Source organism: Zonotrichia leucophrys, chromosome 6 (assembly GCF_028769735.1).
Source record: "Zonotrichia leucophrys gambelii isolate GWCS_2022_RI chromosome 6, RI_Zleu_2.0, whole genome shotgun sequence".
In the NCBI taxonomy this organism is placed as follows: domain Eukaryota; kingdom Metazoa; phylum Chordata; class Aves; order Passeriformes; family Passerellidae; genus Zonotrichia; species Zonotrichia leucophrys.
The window spans coordinates 11381490-11403391 of record NC_088176.1 but is presented as its reverse complement, the minus strand read 5'-3'; the positions used below and the strand labels follow the sequence as shown (position 1 = coordinate 11403391).

At 42.0% G+C, this 21902-nt stretch overlaps 1 protein-coding gene across 1 annotated transcript in view; it reads left to right on the top strand.

Moving 5' to 3' along the window:
* SORCS3 (sortilin related VPS10 domain containing receptor 3) overlaps window positions 1-21902 on the top strand; it is a 263805-nt gene that overhangs the window by 102327 nt on the left and 139576 nt on the right. Inside the window, exon 3 of the mRNA XM_064716259.1 lies at window positions 18914-19013. Coding sequence (XP_064572329.1) covers window positions 18914-19013 — 100 coding nt within the window. The remainder of the gene's footprint in view (window positions 1-18913; window positions 19014-21902) is intronic.

Here is a 21902-nt window from a genome sequence, read left to right as displayed (position 1 = left end):
CTTTGGTAATTGGTTTTGAATCCTATATCCATTTTATTTTAAGCAGCACTCACTTTAATCCTTTCTATCAGTGTTTGGGGATTGAAAGTGAGGTGAGCATGTGGCAGGAGCGAGGAAGGGATTTCTCTTTTTCTTTGCTAGGATGCTGCCAAGCTGACATGGTAGAAGTGGAGGGTGGTTGGTGGTGGTTTTTGATGACAAACAGGCTGCTGGCTTGTCTGTGCTCACACTGATATTCTGCACATTGAGGATGCCCAGGCAGCTTGTGCAGACCTTCCTGCTGTGGCTGGTCCTGGAGCTGCAGTGAAAGTGTGAGACTCTTCTGCCACACTGATGATTCCACTGTTACTCACCTGCAGTGGAAGTGTGATGATTTCTCTTTGTGGCTTATGTAGAGACCAATCTCCTGGCAACCCTGGGCAGCAGATGGTCAAATAGCTCTTTATGCTTTTGAAATGGAAGTTATGATTCTTCAGCTAAGTACCTGTATCAGGCAGATCTGAATGTAACCTAGGGAAGTGGTTGTTTTGTGGCTTTATTTTCTTTTTTTCTATGCTTATTTGTTCTTGCTGGTCACACTGGCTATTTTGTTTATGAAAATAAGCTCCGGCAATGCTTTCTGCAAAGATGAACTGGATATCTCCATGATCATCTCTTCATTTCTTTTTAGTGGGAAACTGAAGCAGAGGAATTGACATGATGCTTTCATGATCCTAGTGTGTGTTTCCAGCCAGAGGTAATAACTCTTAAAACAGAGGGAAAAGAAAAAAGGAGGAAGTGCTCATGGCTGGTTTCATGGCTGCTGACAAAACCACATGTGGAAGATCTTTGTATTGCCCTGATGTTTTAATAGATCCCCTCAAATTCAGCATGGTGTAGCCCTTTGCCATGGATTGTCTCAAATATTTCTGGTGCCTCCAGAGATCTCTCTTTGAAAGCCTGTCTGGTAACCTGCTTATTCTTCCCCACTCAGCACAATCCATCTGCAGAGCTGTGTGGGAGGACAGGGAGCAGAGAGCTTTTCATTCTCCCAAAATCCCTGCCCTCTGACCTGTGCAGTGTTTATGTGGCAGTAGACTTGCAGAGTTCTTGTCCCAGGGAAACATGGCATCCTCTGGTAGGTCATTCCCTCGAGCAAAGGCCATTGTGTTTACACAGCACAGCCTATAAACACAGCTGTTGGGAGAAACTGAAATCTCTGTTCAAAGGCTGGTTGCTAAAATTTCAATTCCTCATGAAAAAACAGTCTGGTATACCAGAATAACCCCTTAGTTCCCTGGAGGCAGAAGAGCTGCTTGCTGAGTGCCCACACCATTTCCTACTTCCCTTTGCACTCTGCTCATGTCTGCTGCCAGTAACTAGGATGTGTTTGGTCCAAGACAGGTGTTCCCTGAACTAGTTTGGTCAAACCAGACAGATCCAAGTGGCTAGTTTGAGTTCCCTAGTTCCATTTGGGGTTTAAAAAAAATGGCAGCTGTCACGTGTGATTACCGATGAGCGTTAAGGTGGTGTTAATTTTGAGTGGCATGATGCATCTAGCTCTTGGTAGGAAAAATAGCATTGTGACAGTAAACTTTGCCATGCATAAAAGGGTATTTTTACAAGGATTGATATTCCATTTGCAGGAAGGAATTCATAATTGTTCTTCCTCATACATAAGCAACAACAATGTTCCTACAAAAGGAGTGAAAAGGAGATTAAGAATTGATGTTTTCTGCTCAGGAGAGACAAGATAGATACACATTTGAGAACATGGGTTTAGCTGTCTGTCCACTGTAAGAAATGATGTCAGGAAACCAAACTTTCATCCAGGTATTCCTGCCTTCCCATCTTTCTGACTTTGGCAAAAGTTGGGTGGGCTTAGGAAGTTATTTTTCCCTGAGGTCTGCCCTCCATCTAACTTGAAAAACAAACAAAGAACATCCTTCCATCCTTTTTATTCTTGTTCCTTGGGGTTAAAACAAACTCCACAAAAGAGAAGATGAGTTTGGGAGGCTGCTAACAGGCAGGGGGGTAACTCTGTCATGCAAGTCTATCTCCACTGAGGGCTGAACACTTCATGAATGTAGATACTAGGATTAGGAATAATTATTAACATCCTGGGGAGGTAAGGATGGGCAAACCAGCATGCCTTGTCAAACCAGCATGTCATCAGCACTAGAGCCAGACAATCTTTCATTTTTATTATATTTGTGACATCTCTAATTTCCTTGGCATAATGCACTTAATCCATAATTATAAAATATGCAACTAGTCCTTGGCTTTGCTCTGTTCTTGTAACATGAGAGTGATTCTATGTTTTTATTAATTTAACTTTATATAAGCTAACAGATTGCCATTAAAAAATCCCAGAATTTCTCAACCAGTACAGCTAATAGCTGTATTTCAACAAAGGTCCCATGGTACATGTTGAACAATAACTAGCACTTCTGTGCCACTTGCAGTTTTTAATTGAATTTCTATCCCATGGATATCATGTCAGAGCCATTCATCTGCTCCAATAAGTCTTCTGATATTAAACAAGTTCTTCCAAGTTATTATTGTAGTACAAATGCTGCTCAAAAGTTGATTTGCATTGCATATACACTGGTCTGGGGAAGGTAATGCAGTGCAGAAAATCTTAGCTTGTGTAGGCACAAAGCAATTATTTTTACTGAATTTATCGTACTGTACCTTTCCACTTCTTTTCATATTGGAATGACAAGATCTACTTTTTCTGTCTTGCTTAGAGTGAGACACTGACATTGGAAAAAAAATTTACAGCTCTCAGTCTGGAGCAAATCACTTCTTGTTTCTGAGATGGTACTCTTGCTTAGAGGCTCTGACTCCTGGAGCTGACTGCACTGGCATGGACTTGGACCAGTCTGTTGTGTGGTGGAGTCTAAACAGCTCCAGAATTATAAACTCTGCTGAAACTGTGCTCTGGGGTTTAGTGCATGGAACTGAGGGGTTCCATGGTATAGACTTTGCTGTCACCTTAACTCTGCCATTTTCTGTAATCTTCTAACCTTTTTCAAAAGGTGAACCAAATCATTGTATTTCATGGAAAGAAAACATTTAAACTCCAGTTTCCCTCTGTCAGATTCAGAGACTTCTTATGTCTGACAGTGTGTTTATGATACTGAAGCACCTCAGTCTATGACTAATGACTCATTTTTGGACTCTTCTTACTGAATGGTGTATTTGGCTGATGGCATAGAGTAAACAAAAGCAGGGTGATGTTTTTAGTCAAATTGGGGAGAGGGTCTGCATCACTAGACTGTTCAGGAGGGAATGTCTGAACTGGGTTTGCTGGCCAGCAGTAAGAAAAAGCAGAGGGAATGTCTTCATTGCTGAAATAGAAACAAAATGCTGTCTGGCAACACAGCTGTCTGGCAACACACTCTTGATGGGAGTTTTCTCAGGGGTTGCAACAAAAAGTGCCAGCGTGCCATACTAAGTATTAATTACATGGAGATTCCAGTGTGCAAAATTAATGGTGATTTTCCCCTCTCCTCTGTTTTCTATTGATTAGTATACTAAATTCTATTTGGGAATTAATAATTCAGTCACCTGAGAAGTCATAGTGACTCCAAATATCTGAGCTTTAGAGTTGCTACCTCCCAGCTGGAATTCAGTCTGACAGCTGTAATCCTGTCTCCCTCTCTGCTCAAGGACTGAAGGACATGCTTGGATGCACTTAGGAGGGTGTAGAGAATCACTCAAATAACTGGTCTGTTCTTGGTTTGATGTGCCAGTGTCTGCCCTTCAGCATGTTCACAAGAAGTCCTCAGGAACTGCTCCTCTGCAGATTGCTGGTGTGAGGCAGGTCTGCGTGGGGTGCAGGTTGTGTCAAGGCCCCAGGATGCCCATATTGAAGAGACATTGCTCAGCTCACCAGCAAGAGGTTTCAACTAGGAGGTGTTCCATTTTTTATTTTTTTAAAGCATCTTGGAGATTAAATTCTCTTAATGGTGTGCCTATTGGGATGACAAGGTCTTACCTGCACTGTGGCACAGGGACCTAAGGACATCTGGGTACTGCTGAATGGGCATCACTGGAATCTGTTTCAGCATGAAGAAGCATCTGCCTGAGGGCATCCTGGTGCCCAAAGGTGTGAGCCTTGCTGTAAGGGCAGCATTTGCTGTATTTATTTACATCCTGTTTTCTGGATCCATCATCATTCTGGGATGTTCATGGGACAACCATAGGTTTAGCACTCCCTTGTCTGGATTGAACCTGTTTTCAGCTCCCACTGAGCTATCCAGGAGGCATTTCAAAGCATGCAGCAAAATCCCATTTAGAGCCTGTCTGGAAACCTCGGTGTGAAAAACCCTGCCTCTTTATCTTCCTTGTAAGGTTGCAACTATGATATTAGCTTGTGACAGCAATTATTGATGGTGTCATTAAGGATGAGATAGAATTCCTGGAAATGCATTTAATATTTTCCCCTTTTTTGCTACGGGGGCACTGATAAGTGGTGACAGAATGAGATGTAAAAAAAATAAAAAGAGAGAGAAGGTGGGGGTTAAAGAAACCCATGTTTATCGTTTGCCCTCATCCATGAGCAAGGGAAAATAATTCATGAAAAACTTTGTGTACTAGAGCTATTATAGTACAATCTTTGCAAAATAATTACTTGTAGCAAAAACCTCATTATTATTTATTTTCTCTATTTTCAGTATCAGTTGTATAAAGTATGGACAAAGAAATAACCCCTTTAGAAAGCACTCCCAATGTCCTGTTATACAGTTGGCTTGAAAAGACAGCTGCTATTTCACCACACTGCTTTGATTATTGCAAACACATTGTTTTAAAGCTTAGCAGCTGTGTAACAGTACATGATGCATATGTACACGGTGTTATATCTCTTTCTCTGTTCTCTTTTAGTAATCACTGCACTTAAAGCTCAGTATGAACTTTATTGATCCATGATTGTGGCTCATTAACACAGACCTATTCTCTTGTATCTGAGTCAAGGACAAATAAATATTTGTGTCTAAAATGGACTCTGGGGGAAGGTTTTTTTGTCTGCATAGATTGTGATTAATATGGGAACACACTAGAGGGGTTAAAGAGGTATAGGGAGAGGGAGGGATGGGGGGAAATGAACTGGGGGAAACTTGGTTAAGATTGGTAGATTTCCTGTAGTGGGAGATCCTCTCACCAGTTTCTATTTCCAACTGCCTAAGTGATGCAGGTTCACTGTGGTGCTCATTTAAAAGTGGATGATGCAGGATGTTCTGAGGAACATGCTGTACTTTATTGAGGCTTCCAGTTTTGGATGGGATGAGTAGTTGCTTTTGGACATATAATAGCTGAGGGCCTAATGTTAGAAAATGAGCAATCTGCAGCATACCCAAGGCAGTGCTATGAATCAAGAAGGCTTCTTGTCCAGATGCCCTTACAGGAACCCTTTGAAGGGACAAAGGTGGGGTAAGAAAATTCATCTGTTCTGAGCCACTGGCCACTCATCACTGCTGTGATTCTCTGGAATAAACTGCAGAGATGAACCACTTTTCCTGCATGTTCTTATGCTCAAGGTGTCCATGCACTGCTAACTGACCTATCAGCCATGACCAAATGCTTATGCTAGAAATCATGGCAACATGTGAATCTCCCACTTTTGTACCCATATTTCATTTTCTCCACTGTCCTCAGAGTAAAACCTGCAGAGGTATGCACAGACAAGTCTGCAGAGCTGCCTCTGCACCAGGTGGTTGATCAGACAACTGTTTACTGCAGGGGGTTTATTATCAGAGCATTCCTGTTCAGCCTGCAGGAAGATTCATTTCCAGAATGTTAAAGATGATGTTAAAACAAACCACGTGCCTTCTGGTAAGACAGCTAAAAGGGATAAGGAAATGGGCAATGATGAGTTGCCACTATTTCTTAATTAATCACAGGCTATTGCAATTTACCTGCTAAAAGACGGGCAACCCTTTATGCTGACATTATCTGTGGGGGACTTAATGGTACCTTCCAGGAGTGTAATATCATGCTTCATTTTGCCATTGGCTTTTGAAGTAGCAGGTTGAGTAGAATGAAGAAAAAAAAGTAAAAAAAGTCCATTTCTTTTTTGGTCTAAATAACATCACTGGAAGAATTTAAGTGCCACTGCTTTAAAACCTTCCAGGCGTTCTAGTCCTGCTGGGTTAGAGCACAACTAAAGATATGCTTCACAGTTTTTTGAGATTGGGTCTTATTTTTTGGTTTTTTAGACATAGATCTGTGGACAGTGCTGTCAGTAACACGAAGAACAACAGTTGGTTGATCCTGAGTTTGATGGAACCCAGGTGTGAGTGGAAAGCATGGCTAAAGGCCCAAAATATACAGTCATAGACTTGAATGCTTGGATAGACATCTGCATGGATGGACTCTGAGCTCTGTCACGGCAAGGGCACAGGACCTCACACAGCCCATCCATATGCCATAGACAGGAAAATGCGGATCTCAGTTTACAGTTTGAAATGTGTTCCTCTGTGTGAACCTTTGGGAGGTGCCATACTTCAACCTAGGTGGCTGGAACAGCAGCAAAACGTGCCCTCCTGTGTAAAAACCACATAGGGAGCCTGTGGCAGAGTAGGAACCCTGCAGGTCTCCCAAGATACCTTTAGTACAATAGAATTATTTCTTCAGTGAACCTTGGAGACTGCAAGTTGACTGTTTGTGTTTGGGCCTTTCTATGATTACATCCAAAGACATAAAGTAAATCCATGGAGTGTTTAGGAAAAGAACTTGGATCATGGACAGCTTTCTCCTTTTATTTCCATTGATTATATGCAGGGTACTTAGCCCTTCATAAAATTCATTTAGATAAAAGTCAAGCCTTTATGGGTAAAAATGTTCTTAGCATACTACTTAGGAGTAAGAGCATAGGGATATTTATCCTTGTATTTCAGGTTCTAAACAAAATTATTCCTCCTTCAACACTTAGAGGAAATATCTGCAATGTAGTACTGGAGCCAATTCTCAGTTTGAGCAATTTTAAGTTGGATCTTTCTCACTATTTCTTGAGTCAACTTATCAAACTGGAGAGATGATTGGTCTCTTCCAGTGCTTCCTTTTCTGTCCTTGTGTCTCAGCCTCAGATACCTTCCCCTGTGAGTTTGAAGGGATGTGCATTTTCTTGTGCTTTGTTTACTATGCCTTCGCTAAAAAGATAATCACTCAGCCATCACCTGGGGGACTTGCTGATGCTGATTGACTTTTCAAGCTGCTCCCACTTTATTGATCTTCTGTCTGAAAAGATTCCAACAGGTTTATTCTCCCAAAGGCAAAGTGTTTTGTGTTAGATGAGCTTCTGTGGGCTGAGTGCAAAAGATGACAGGAAAAGGAGGCTTTTCTGGGGTAAGTTGTGCCTGTGTGGTGGTTTGAAAGATATTAGGCAGTGATGGTCTTAGGGCATTGGCAGAGTGGGAGTGATCAGCTGCGTGCTTTCTGAGCTGCCCACAACTGGCAAACATTTGGTGGGGAAGAGGGGGACTCCTGCCCTACGGATCACAGGAATTTATTAAACTCAATGTAAACTGCAAGCTCGCCTTTTTGGAGAGTCTGTATTGATGCAAGCTTAGACCCCAGTCTCTGCATTTTGAAAACGTGGTAACTGGAGTCATGGCTGTTAATGCTCATGCTCAGGGAATTAATAAAACTCACATTCAGCCAGTGCTGCTGTGAAATGCTTACCTGCAGTGTAACACTGGATTTAGGAGAGGTGTGATGCAGCTGCTGATCTGACTATTGCACAAACCAAGAATCTGGGTGACAGCTGTCTTTCACTTTTGCACTTATATCCCTGTCCCTATATTTCTCATGCAAAATTCTTCACTCTGAGGAACTAGGAGAGAATATAATGTCATATAACTGTCTGGATGAGAATGGCCAGAGTCATTTGGGAGCATTCAGAACAACCCTATCTTCTTGCCTAGGGATCCAGTTGTATAACCAGGTCACCCTGCAAAGCAAGTGGTGCAGCCTACAGAAAAGCATTGTCAGCTGCATAATCTGGCCTGGAAGCTCCTTCTGTCTAGTGAATTATGATGTCTCTGCTATGTGATGCTCAAAAATTACTCCAAAAGGCTGGGAGGGTTTGCAGACCTGTCATGGATATTGCAGTGGTAATTGGAATGGATAAGCTTTGAAGGATTCACAAATGTGCTGATTTTATATTTTATATATTTATTTCTCATATTGAAAGACAACTTGTGCCAAAGTCTGTTCTGGTGGGAATATGAACACCACAAAATACCTTTCAAGAGTAATGTAATATTAGCCTGAGACTTGTGTTTTTTATGGCTCAAAATTCTGTTTTCTTCTTTAGAAAACTAAATTTGCACTATGGCTTTGTCTTATTTACTCAAGTTTAAACTTTGAGGATTTTCAGAAATGCATAATCCTCACAAAAGCAAAATTGTGAAATTCTTGCAAAATGCATTATATCCTCTTGGTAATGTTGTTATGAATCTTTATGTTTATAGATATACACAGATATAGTGAGTCCTGACATTTATTGTGTAAATTTATGTAAATCTGCCAATATGAATCATTCACTTGTACATGATAGGGCCATATTGATTTCAACTAATTGGAGATCTGGTGCTGTCTTATTAGTACTGGAAAAGTAGCATGTAGAGGCTCTCAGTCATGTTGTGACTGATCGTAAAGATGTGTTCCTAAGTGTAGAAGGTTCTTTCATTGCCAGTCCCTAGCTGTCTCAGGTGGCTGCATCTCATGAGCTTCAGATTTGTTATTTTTGGGAACTGTAAGAGTCAGTTTTTCCCCAGGAAGTTCAGTTAACGTGAAACTGAGTGCTGAGGAGCCTTGCCTGAGGTCAGGCAGGATTCTGTGGTATTTATGTTCAGATTGTGTGGGTGTGCTGCTGGGGACAGTAGCCTCTGTGGGTCACAAGCAGGGGTAGACATAAGGCTTGTGGGAGAGGGGTCAGCTGAGGTAGGGGCTGGAAGGAGCTGCAGGCTGACTGTAAAAGTTGGTTTTGGAATTGTCTGCAATTTTTAATATCTCTGTCTAAAGAACTGGACTAAGCTATCTTTATACTGTCCTCTTTTTTAATTACATCAGTTTTGCAAAGATTTGCTGATGGTTTGAAAAAATTAACATGCCTTGTGATATTTTAGAGATGACTCAGGTTCATCTAAATGTCCCCACAGTACTGCCTACCACTGATGCCAAAAGAGGCAGACAGTGTCAGAAGCAAGTTTTGGTAAATCACCTTCCCAGAGGGCATGAGAGGACACACATGTGCATCCCCAGATGGGAAACTGAGATTTGAGTCACCTGTCCCCCTCTTTAAGGAGGGTATGGTGAGCTCCTCTCGGGGCAGTTTGTATAACCCAGAGTGTGCTTATTCTCTGAGTGGTTGGAAGGAATTTTGTTGTCATCCACATCTACCACAAAAATAGAGAGTTGAGAGAAGGGGCAGTTCCACAGTCTCCCCTTGACATTTTGTTCAAGACACATTTAAGGGAAGTTCCAGTTTAAATATGCACAGAATGGCAGAGATGTTAAATGGAGCTTCTAGAACTGCTTTACAAAATCTTACATTCCAAGCACTCCCTTTTGCTATAAAATAATGCAAATTAAAATGATTAGCTACTTCAGAGAATCGTTAGAGAAGCATTTTTAGCTATAGTAATAAAAGTAGAAAAGGGCCTGGGAAGGGCCTTGTTTCTAATTAATTATCTAATTAATATCTGATTAATTAATGAGGCTTTGTCATCAAAGCTGTCTTTTATCTTTGAAGCTATTAAAGTGTCCTCTAGACCAAATTTCTTGAATATGTGTTGATAAGGCCATCTTTGCTGAGTCAGTCAAGTGCTTGGAATCAAATCAATATGCTGCCTTATCAGGGATGCATGAAACACCTCTTTGGAAAATTAGAATACATCAGAATCAAGAACATGATAAATATGTCAGATCTTATAGACAGTATGAATGGAAAATGAGTAATGATGAAGTGTAGTTCTTCAGAGCTGTAAAGTAATGCTTTTACATAGACTTACAGTAGTGAAACAACCAGAGCAGCAAAAGCAGAGGCCCCTGGAAAGCCAGACTCTCTAAGCTCCAGGTTGCCCCTGAGTCAAAGTGGCTAAACTCTGTCTTGGGGTGTGTCTGCATCTCATCTGATGAGGTTCTGTGAGGTACCATTTCTACCAGCAGGCATCGGCCTTTCCTGGCCACAGGATTACCAGTTCATCAGTGGTGTAACAGGAACAAGCATGCAATGAACGGAAGGGCTTATCCCAGCTTTTGAGGGGAAGCCATTTCACATTTTATCAGGTCTCTGTTTATATTCTTTATGCTGCCAGCAACTGTTGGGAAATCCATATCATACTTCTCTGCTTATCTCTGCTCTCTTCATTTTGTAAGGTGATAAATTGTGTAAGTCACAGTGGAGTCCTGATACCATTTGGCACCTGCTTCTAGTAGTAATTCTCATACAGATCCAGAATAATAACACATAAAATGTAGAGCACTAGAACATTATAATAAATCATGAACTTTTGATCTCAGTCAGGATGGCTGAGGTCCTTCCCTGTCATTTGTACTGCCAGCTCAGTGCATGCAATTTTCTAACCCATTTATGGTGAGACACACTTTGCTTTGTGCTACTTGTGCCTTGGTTGTTTTGGTCTCTTTTTACACTGAAGGGTGTAAAACACCTTAAAAAGGCAATATAGCCTCATCTATTTTAGGGTGAATAAAACATCCTCTTAGTTTACAGTTTCTGTCTATAGGTACAAAAAGAAAATGTGGACAGGCTTGTGAGCTAGAGATACCTAGTTTGTAGGTGTCTGAATTTAAGATGAAATAAATGGCCATGGTAGAGAGAAGATGGAATCTTACAAATGGAGGACTAGAATTACTTCAATTTCACAGTAGGAGGCACCAACCTTTGTTGCTTTAGTGTCTGCTTATTGTGGGCTTATTATTCAGCAGCAGAGTATAAAATAAGGCTGAGTAACCACTACACCTGCGGCCTGCTTGTTCTGATCAGGTTCTTGGGTTCTCTGAAAGGATTCTTTATTATGGGCTTTTACAGTACAGGCTCTAGCCTACCATCAGGTGAGGATCCATCAGTGTGGCTGGGTTTATTTCTGCTTCAGAGCAGAGCTTGCCATTTTTTGGTAGAAACAAAATGTTGAGGCAGCTTCAGAGCTGCCTTTAGCAAAATCTGTGTTTCACAGTGGCTGAGGTATAGTGCCTCTAAATGTCCCAGAGCAGGGAATGCCACTCTGGTGCTCAAGGTGGCTTTTTTTTGGTTGATCTGGTTCTGCTTTGCCAAGCATCCTTCTCTTTTTCTGCCTTTCTACCCATTTCCTGCAATCCCCTTGCCCTCCCTCTTTGTGTCTCAAAAGAGGGTCTTGCTTCTTCAGGTGGTTCTACAGAATATTTTAGATATGAAACTACAGCTTTTCCACAGAAATGGTGTATATGAAGGTAAGTGTGGAGAGAAGAGCAGGGATTGGGGAAGAACACCCTGTTTTCTTATGGTGAATGCTATTTAGGCACCCTGTGTCATGATCTGGGTGGTCAGTGATTGCTGGGGATATCTAAAGCATCACTGTGTTCCTACAGGACAGGTGCGAGCACCATGCAAACATGTGGCTTTCAAGTTATCCCTGTAGGGTTAATACACAAAAACTGCATCTCTATAGACTGTTCATGCCCATCTGAGTTGTGATCTCTGCCAGGAAATGACTGTGTGATGCCCTGTGTGATGGTGATCAAATGAAATGCTGATAAGCAATCAGCCACTAGAAATGTGACTGATATTTGCAGCTCCTGTGTTTTATTTGCCATAGATCCAGAGGTGGAATATTCTGTATCCTTTTGTTAAATGTTGGAGACATCCAGTGTGCTCCCAAAGGCTCAAATGAAATAAAAAAAAGATGATACCTTTCCTGTAAAAATATAAAGGGAATAATCTGAAGAAAGGGAGAAAAATACAGAAGAAGCCAGTGTTCCAAGTTATCTTTTATTACCTTCATTTTGAGCTGTGAATCACAATGACTACTATATCATGGCAGCTCATTTTTCCTTGCCAGTCTCCACTCTATGTTGTAGATGGAAATTTATCAGCAAAGGTCATCTTCAAGTCTTTTGGATGTTTGGTGATGGGAATCACCATTAATCAAAAAAGAAAGGGGTGGAGGGAGGGTGCCGGGATCATGATAGTAAATGAAGTGGATATTCTGCTGTTTACATGACATGCAAACTAAAAGTAAAAATAAGGATTTTTTCAAGAGACATTATCAAAACCAGGATAATCAAAAATGCTTGAGCATCTTTTTCCCCGGTGGGATCTCTGGTTTTAGATACTTTTGAAACTTTATGGAACTGGAAGTCCACTAGAACTGATGGATTTTGATTCCAGAAGCATTGAGAATGTAAAGCCTTGTGTATGATGGCAGAAAGTGGATTTATTTGGATTGTGTTAAATACTCTGGGTCTATGCTGATATACTTGGATAGCTGGGTTTTTATTGCAGGAAGATTGCTAAAGATTGGTCCCTGAGGCATCCATGACAAAAGATGTAATTGGACTAGTAAAACTAGTCATAGAATGATCAGAGGCATGAACAGCTTGTGCAAGGAGTGCCTGAATAAACAGGGAGTCTTGAGAGAGAAAAAAAATCTGTGGAGAATATGACAACAATCAGTGAAATCACAAATGGCAGCATGGGGCTCCATGGTTTTGTGCTTGTTAAGTGGTAGCAGTTAAAACAAAAGGGAGCCTCTCCATACAACACAGAGCATGGTGTTTACTACCATGTGATAGAGAAGTTGCCAGAAGCTTCCCTGTGGGATTAGACAGATTTATGGAACTAAAAGCCCACTGATGACTCTTGCATGCAAAGGCATCATCTTCAATTTAGGAAGCCTGTGATATTCCTGTAGGCTGGGACATTACATCTGGAAGCAGCACCACTTGCTTGAATTCTGTTCACTTCCCCAGGCTTTCATTGTGGCCCTTTAGTAGGATGGAGATAAAGGGAGGCAGTTCTTTCTGCTTGTAATTGTAAAATATTCTGGTTTTACATTTATTGCAGTCACTAAACTCATGGTTGGGTAAAAAAAAGCTCTCAGCAAATGTTTTTTTGTCTTACCTGGCTGATTCAGACTACACACGTTGGAACTTCCTTGGTTAGTGAGTAGATTTAGCTCCACAGGGCTTCTGTGAACACTTGTTATAAAATGTCCACATCCAGACTTATGTCAGCTCCAGACAGGGAAGGACCAAGAATTAGACTTTTTTTGTTACCTCCATTGATGTAATTTTTGATGCTATCAGTACCTGTGGTGTCCTGGTTGTGGGGTTAAAAGATCCTTTTACAATGATCTAGTTAATGTTTTTGGGGTTTTTTTGGGTTTTGTTTTTAAAGTTTTTGTTGGTGTTTGCTTGTATTTTTTCTATTACTTTTGTTTTGTCTGTTGTTTTTTGTTTTGTTTGAGCTTTTTTAATTTGTGGGGTGTTTGTTTGTGGTTTTTTTTGTTGTCGTGTGTGGGTTTTTCCTTGGTTTTGTTTTGTTTTGAATTTTATTTTATTTTGTCAGCAAAAGTGTCTGTGTGTGTGCCCAGGTGAAGCAGACAGCCTTGCAGTGGTAACAGTGGATCTTTCTGGCCACTGCCTCACTGGACTCTGACTCAGGAGGGGCTTTTTCTCAGTGTGTCATAGCTTCAGAAGGGCCTTTATCTCAGGGAGGGGATGGAGGAGAAGGGAAAGAAGGAAACATGTTTCACAAGTGATGGAAGACTGGCTGCCTGAGTTCCTGTGTTGTGCACTTGAGTTCTTTGCACTGTATTAATATGTGAGCTGTGTTTGAATGTTTTCCTGCTGCTGGATGTCCAGAGAGATGTGCCTCCTCTCGTGTTTCATGGGATTTACTTTTATGCTGCTGCTCTTCTCAGAGCCCTCACAATTGCTCTCCTTTTGCTGGCTCTTGATTTTCATGAAACTTGTAGAAACTTTGCTCCTCTTGGGTTTTTGTTTTTCTGCCAAAGTGGGAGAAAGTTAGCCAATGAGTAAAAGCAAGAAATTCTTTGTGGGGTATGGAGAGACAAGCACACTGCACGCAGACAGTGAGTGTTCACTTCACCATCAGAAGTGAAGCAATTATTAATCTGGTATGTTCCTGTTGCTTTCTGAAGTGCACAGAGAGGTGGGATATTCTTCTGCTCATTGAAGCAGATCTGTGCCTTCGCACAGTTTTCAGTGTGGGGCTGCAGGTATGTGTAGTGGGACTCTGTACTGAAGATGAATGCATCAGCTTTAGAAAAAGCTTAGAAAATGGCTGAAAATCTAAAATCAAAAGCATGATGGCTGCTTCTCCACACAGAGGAGAAACCCTCTGACAGAAGGGTTGGTGGAAGAGGTTGATTTTTGATCCCAGTCATTCAGTGCCAGCATTTGCAGCTCTTTTTTTCCTGAGAGACTGATACATGTTTTATAGGCTATCTCCATAGTTGAATAGCTGAGACTTCAAACAAACAAACCTGCTTTTCTCTGTCTGACAGAGCCCTGACATAGAAAGTGTCACAGAGGAGGAGAACTCCAAAAGCCATTCACATGGCATTCTTTCTGCCTCTCCACACCTCTACTTCAAATCTCTGACTGAGAAGGTCTTTCCACAGTATGAAGTCTGCTGGCGCGGGCCAGTTTGTTGGATTCACAGAGAAGCTCAGGCTCAGATTCAGAGAAACAAGATGGATTTTGTTAGCTTGTGGTGCTCTGACTTTGACAAGGTTTTGTATAGACAAGTTTCTTTGCCGGGGTGTATCCCTTGCACCTTGCTCTGCCAGACTGGAGGAGGTTGCAGTGATGGTTTAAACACATCATAGCCTGTCACAGGAGGGCAATGGAATCAAGCAGATGGTTTTTTCCCCCCACTGTTTAAAACAGAATATCATTATGGGAGAACTTGCAGTATCCCCATAAAGTACTAAATTATAAACCTCTCTTTTCCAAATGGAATATGCAGAATTTGGTGAGGAGCAAAAGTCTGATGCAGCCTAGACCCTCAAGGTCATCATCAGAAACAGGGAACTAAACATCACAAACCCATATTATTATAGAAATGTGGGACAAAACACATGGGCTGAGTTTATGCAGGATTGTTATATATGACCAGAGTCCATTCCAGATCACAGAATCAATTAGGTTGGAACAGACCTTTGAGAGCATTCAACCTGTGACCCGACACCACCTTGCCAACAATACCATGTTACCAAGTCCCAGCCTCTTTTAGAGCACCTCCAGGGATGCTGGCTCCACCATCCCCCTAGGCAGTCTGTTCCAGTGTGTAATCAGCCTTTCTGTGAAGAAATTCCTCCTGATGTCCAGCCTGAACTTCCCATGACACAGCATGAGGCCATGTCCTCTTTTTCTATCACTTGGGAGAAGAGGCTGACCCCCAGCTCACTACACCCTCCTTTCAGGCACTTGTAGAGAGTGATAAGGTCTCCCCTGAGTCTCCTTTTCTCCAGGCTGAATAGCCCCAGCTCCCTCAGCCACTCCTCCCAGGGCTTGTGCTCCAGACCCTTCCCCAGCTCCTCCGCCCTTCTCTGGGCTCGCTCCAGCCCCTCAATGACTCTTGAGTGAGAGGCCCAGAACTGGGCACAGCACTCGAGGTGCAGCCTCACCAGTGCTGAGGTCAGGGGAAGAACCACTGTAACATTCCTAGTCCTGTATTGAAAGAGTTTCTGTGCTACCAGCACTGTATTGAGGAGCATTTTATGAAAGCCTTGTTAAATACAGTTTCACGAGTGTGTGGTTAGAAGCAATATGCAAATATCAACTGAGACTGAAGGCAGAAACAATTTACCAAGATGATGAGATTCCAGGGATGACTTCAGTAGAGTGGATCCCTCCTTCAGGTAGGGAGGATCAGTTTGCCATTAAAGGCCTAAAGGAAGTTAAAGCTGGATTTTTGGGTGTGACTCGTGGAAACCATGTTTTACATCACCGAGTCTTTTGTCATTTTGATGTAACCACAACATTTCTACCCCTCCACCCCTCCACTACTTTCGTAATGTGCTTGGAAGGGGATCATATTGTGACCAGAGGAATGGGAGAGGATATGGTATCCAGTCTGCTTGTATTGTCAAACAACTGTAAGGATGTATGGCTAGTTCATTTGGAATTAGAAGTAATTAGTAAAGAGAAGGGTTCATGTTAAGATTAAGAGCTGACTCATAACTTTTCTGTTCTACTTGTAGGTCACATCTCTTTAAATGTTCAGGCTTGGGTAACTAAAATTAGTGGACAACTTTTTTTTTTTAATGCTCATTTTCTAATTAGGCGATTTGGTGGTAGAGTTGAGCCCTACACTATATGGTTGCAGAAGCTGAAATGCCTAATTGTAGATGCCTGCTTTTGAAAAAATAATCCATTACCTATGCAAGCTTTCAGCTTCTTCATCTCTAGAATAGAGATAGTATTTCCCAGTTTGGCTTTTGGGACTTTGTTAGTCTGAATGGATTGGCACAAGACACAAGCTTTAGATTTTTTGGCCAGAAAAAGTGCCATGGAAATACAGTATATTATTGTGATATCCTTTGAGATGTTTCTGTGAAGCCAGAGGAGACTGTCAGGATAATAAAGAAAGCCTCAGAGAAGCTAACGAAATAATGATCCTACTTCCTTTCTAGCTCTTCTTTGAAAGGGCAGATGCAATGAGTGAAAATGGTTTAATGAGAAAGAGTCATTAGGGCACCCAGCCTGCATCTTCAGAAGTGTGAAAGCATTTTGGGAGATCTTAAAATTACTCAGAGAACAAACGCAAAGTAGCTCTGTCAGAATATTAAACTGTTATTTGTGTTCTCTTTTAATGCTGATTGAAACCAGTGATCTCTTTCACTGCCTGGTGGCTGGTACATGTGTAGTCACAAAAGTGGCTTGTTCATTGCTGCAGTTCTGTTGGAAGGGTAAGATCAAGGAATTACCTCTGCTTGCCCTCTGTCTGTTATCCTCTGTTTAGAGCTTACTGTTTCCTGAGGATTCCTGACCTGTTTAATTTGCATTTATAGGAGGTCTCATGTACTGGAATTAATTGTCCTGGATTATTCAGTTTCATTATTTAGGCTGCTTCAGTTTTGAGATTGGCTGGAGAGGGAAGGTGATATTATTTCTTTGTTTGTTTGTTTGTTTGATATTGATACATTGTGAAACAAGGGCTTCAGATACTTTGGGTGGGAAAATTCTATGAAAATACAGTACATTATTGTCATATTCTTTGGGGTACCTGTGTGAAGCCCAGCAGGTGATACTACTGTGCATTAGTACACAGGAGTGGTAAGTGCAAATGGAGCTAGTATTAGCTCTATTTTTAAATTAAAGTGTTAACCAAAACACAAGGAAGTTGTTTGAGACTTGAAGCACCTTGGCTGGTGACTATTCAAAGGTGAAAGGCTGGTTAAACATACTTAAGGAAAGAAGGACTTGAAAAGGTATTTAGAAATTGTCCTTGAAGGATGCACTGAAGGAAATGTGTTGCAGCCACATCAGTAACAAAGCAAGATTTTGACTTCATGAATCCTACTACTTGGAAGCCTGAAATCAGCTGTCTGGTTTTGGCCACTCTTGTGTCACCCTGGGCTCCACTAGCAGCAAGGAAAGCAGCAGAGCTGGGTGCAGGCTCTGGCATGGCTCAGTTTCTCCAGTTCATTGTGATGCCAGAAGTGGCTTGGGCCATTTCTCTGCCAGACAGAAAAGGAGCAGAAGATTGGTCTCAAGCAGAACCATAAAGCTGCAAATTCGAGAGGCTTGTTGAACTTACAAAAACAAATTACTGGAGATCAGTACTGGGAAAGGTGCAGAATTGCTGCATGTTCTCTGATCATCTGTCCAGTAAAAAGCATTATTAGAGAGGAGGGCAGGGGCCATGGATTCTCATCCTAATAAAATTGTAGATATGTCCAGGTAGGTTTTTATGAGGACCTTTGCTTGTCCATCTGGTGAGGGCTGTTTGCTCTGTCCCTGTGACAGAAGCTGGGTTGGGCTGGGAGCCAGGCTCTCCCCACATGGGGTGGGGAGGCTTTTCCAGCAGGGTCTGACACCTCTCTCTCTCCTAAAGTCAGCTTGTGCTGAGCACTCTTCAGGTGTGGGATCCTGTACAATGCAGCTGTTGAGTTGTTCTGGTAGGAAAGATCTTGTTTGTTAGGAAAACAAAGTATGAAAGCAGTAGAGAAACAAGCAGGGCAGCGAGGTTTCAAGCATGCCCACAAACAAGGAGGAGGACACCACAGAAAACCCTCTGTGACGAAGCAGCCCTTTTCCCCAGTCACGAATGGGTAATGCCACCCCCAGATCATCTGCTCCTCTGGGTGGGATTTGCTGGTGTAGGGGCCTGAATCTGTCTCTGTAACTCAGAAAAATTAAATGCCTGGCACAAAGTAGGATGGGGGTGACTGAGGACTCAAGATGCCAGTTTAGGCACATTTTTATCTAGACATGAGTTCAGCTGTTACAATTCTGATCCACATTTGGATCCTCATCTTCAAGTCAAAAATCAACCTACCTAAAAAAAACCTGTTGTTGTTGGGTTTAATTTGGATTCTTATGTTGGATTTGTCTGAAGAGAGAATTTGTACTAAGGGTGCTGCTGATATCAGTGTCCTTTTATGTGCAGATACCATTTGCAGTCCCACACTGGCACATGAGGGCAGAGCCTACCCCCAAAGTCCACCTGCATGGAATCACCACAGCTCCCCAAATATGTACAATTAATGAATGCAGAGACAGACACTGCCCCTAAGGACTCTTCTTTTCTGCTGACCACCCTTAATGAAACATAAAATCTTGTTTTTTAAGCATAATAATGCTCAAACTGTAACTTGGAGCATCTGTGCACACAGTCATTCCCTTCCCCTGAGCTCTAATAACCACATAAACTCTTTTTGTCTCCTCTTTTCTCCAGGTCAACAGACTATGGCACTACCTATGAAAAGCTAAATGACAAAGTAGGCCTGAAGACTGTGCTGAGCTACCTGTATGTCAGTCCCACTAACAAGAGGAAGGTAAGGGAGAGCCATTGCACTGGTAGCTATAGAAACAAAATGACAGCATTCTGAGAGGAATTATGATCCTGAAGTGAACTCTGTTGGTAATTCACAAGATCTTGAATTTACTGTCTAAGTTGCACTGGTGCAATTCCATGGAATCCCACAGAACTGATCCTGCTTTACTTGTGATGGTGATGAAGGACTTAATTCCCTTCTGAATTTGCTGGAGAAGTAAAAAGGTTGCTTTTATTTGCTTCTGACTGTTACAACTTTAAAGAGCTCACTCAAATATTTCTGGGTTTCTTGCTTACAGCAGCTTTGGCTATTACGCATCTCCCTGCCTTGTATCTCATTATTAGAAATACTGAGTAAGAGGCATTTATTTCTGCATTTGACTCTCTTTTCCCCACATTTGGAGGTAAAGATGTAAATGACATTTTCTTTGGTTGCATCATGTAAGGGGGCTGAAAGCAGAATATGCCTGTGAGAGTGGGTGGAAGCCCTACAATTTGATTTGGTTGTGTAGGAGAGAAGATGAGGTCACAGCTTTCCAACCCCCTGCTCACTCTTCCCACGTGATGCAATTAGGGCTGCAGCTGGCTCACACAAGCACAGCCCAGGAACTGCTGCTCAGTGCCTTTTTGCTTTAAAATTATTGCCTGTGTTGATTCAGGGGAGCTAGTGGGACAAAGATGCTTTCAGCTACCCACAGAAATCAGTGTGGGAGGGCTGTAGCACGAAGCTAATTGCTGACAGTGAAGTGGTGCTTGGCCAGTGTAGAGACCCAGTGCAGCATATTTGGCTTGATCACTTCCACACTGGCCATATCCTGTCTCCATCAAAAGATTTCCAAACTAGTAACTCGCTCCTGGTACTGTTCTTATTATGACTGTTGTGTTTTCCATCACTGGTCACTCTACAGATATTTGGGACTGATATTTGTTTCAGTGTATGCAACCATAGGGCAGACATAGCTCTGGTTATTAAGTGTGTTTGGATGTACAGGGAGGAGGAAGAATGCAGTGGTCACAGTTTGGCCTATATTTTTCCTGATGCAGGACCTGAGCTATTATGACAACTACCTTGACTTTATTTTTTCCCCCAAGCAAAACAAATTAGGATGTTTTGTAGTGAGTTTTCCTGACCTTCACACTCATCTTGTATCGAACATGGGGGGCACTGAAGAGTTAATTCTTTTTCATACTGTTTCCAAAGCAACTCTGCCCACCCAAAAGCACAGGCAATATGCTCAGTTACAAATCCTACGTCACTGGTGTAAAGACTCCCTCACAAATCAGAGTACAAGGATATATTATTATCTTCCAGCAATTTCTCAGGCTACTGAGCTTTACAGATTAGCAGTCTTTTTTTTTTTTTAATTAAAACCACCTACATTTCATCATATAGTGGCATACAGGCCTATCTTTACCTGCTGTTTACTTACTTGAGATTAGAAATTTAAAAGAATTTTTTTGGTTTTCTGTCTCAAGGAAATGATTTTTGAGCCTATCTGTGCCCTTCTTATCCCTTCTGAAAAATCTTCTGAAATGTAGAGACAAGCTATAAGGAAAACTCAAAGGAAACCAGCTGTCAGTGCTAGCTGCTGTGGGAACAACTTGCTTCCATTCTTTCTACCTCTTCTAAATATATAAGCACTGTTACTGTGCATGCTTAAACAGCTGGTCTGTCTGAACTCTGCTTTGTTAACCATCAAAGCAGTTCCAGACATTCATGTAGCACTTGAGAAATGTCTGAACAAGGTGTCACTGGACCAGAACATCTGAAATTTGTCAAATTCAGCTTTGGGTTTATTGTCCCCTCACTCCTCTCTGGGTGAATATTGTTCTTGTGGCATGGGGAGTAAGCAGGATGGTTTTGCTGAGCTCCTGAGGACAGCTGCCAATATTGAATCACAAAGCAATAGGTGGGTCCTAGCAGAAAGAGCCCAGGTCCCTTGTGGTTCACCTCCAGCAGCAGAAGTGGATCTTCTTGTGAGCAGGAGCAGCAGGGATCTCTTGTGAGCTGCAGGAGAGGTCTTTGCTTGAGGCAGTAAGTGGGAGGGAGGGATCAGCAATAACTCACATGCAAAGAGCCAGTGTCACACATGAGCCATGCAGAACTCTCCAGGAAAGGTCTGCAGGTGTCCAGTTCCTCTCCAGGAAAGGTGTTTTCTCCTGAGGCACTCGCTCCCAGGCACTGGTTGGAGCCTGCCTGCCTGGTAGCTCCTGTGGATTTCTGATGGGTTTGCACATTGCTGCTGGCCCTGTCTGCTCATTAGCGCTCAGAGGATTAGCGCTTACTTGGAGGAGGAGAAAAGCTTTCCATACATTCGTTCCTAATTGATTTACTAGTGAGAAGGATAATTACTGCTCAGCTACCCTGCAGAACTACAGTGGGAATTACCTGTCAGATTTCTTTGAAGACCCAAAATGCCTCTTTTCAGCTGTTAAATAGGAATTGTGTTCAGCCAAATGCCAGTTATATAAACATCATTTACCTGAATTGTGGCATAACCCTGGGCTCAATTATGAGGCACAGGGATTTAAAAGCTGGCATTTTGCTTTCTTCTTTTAAAAGAAAAGGCTTTTGTTTCTGATTTATTTTTTTTTTTAAAAACTTTGGTGGGAATATTTTAATTTTTTTGGCAACCTGTGTTTTATTTCTTGGAGGTCAGATTTAGTCTGTAGCTGTTTCTGTCTTTTACATATCTGAGTGATATCCACCCCATCCTCCTCATGCACAGAGTTAACCAAGGCAGAGGGCAAAGACTGAGCTGAATTGGCTTTGGCTGTGGTGCAGATCTGGGTCCTAGAGCTTCTGCCTGCTCCAGGTGCTCCCCAACCTGCTGATGGCTGCTCTTGGAGCTGGGATGGGGTGTGTCCATTTCCTAGAAATCACAGAAGG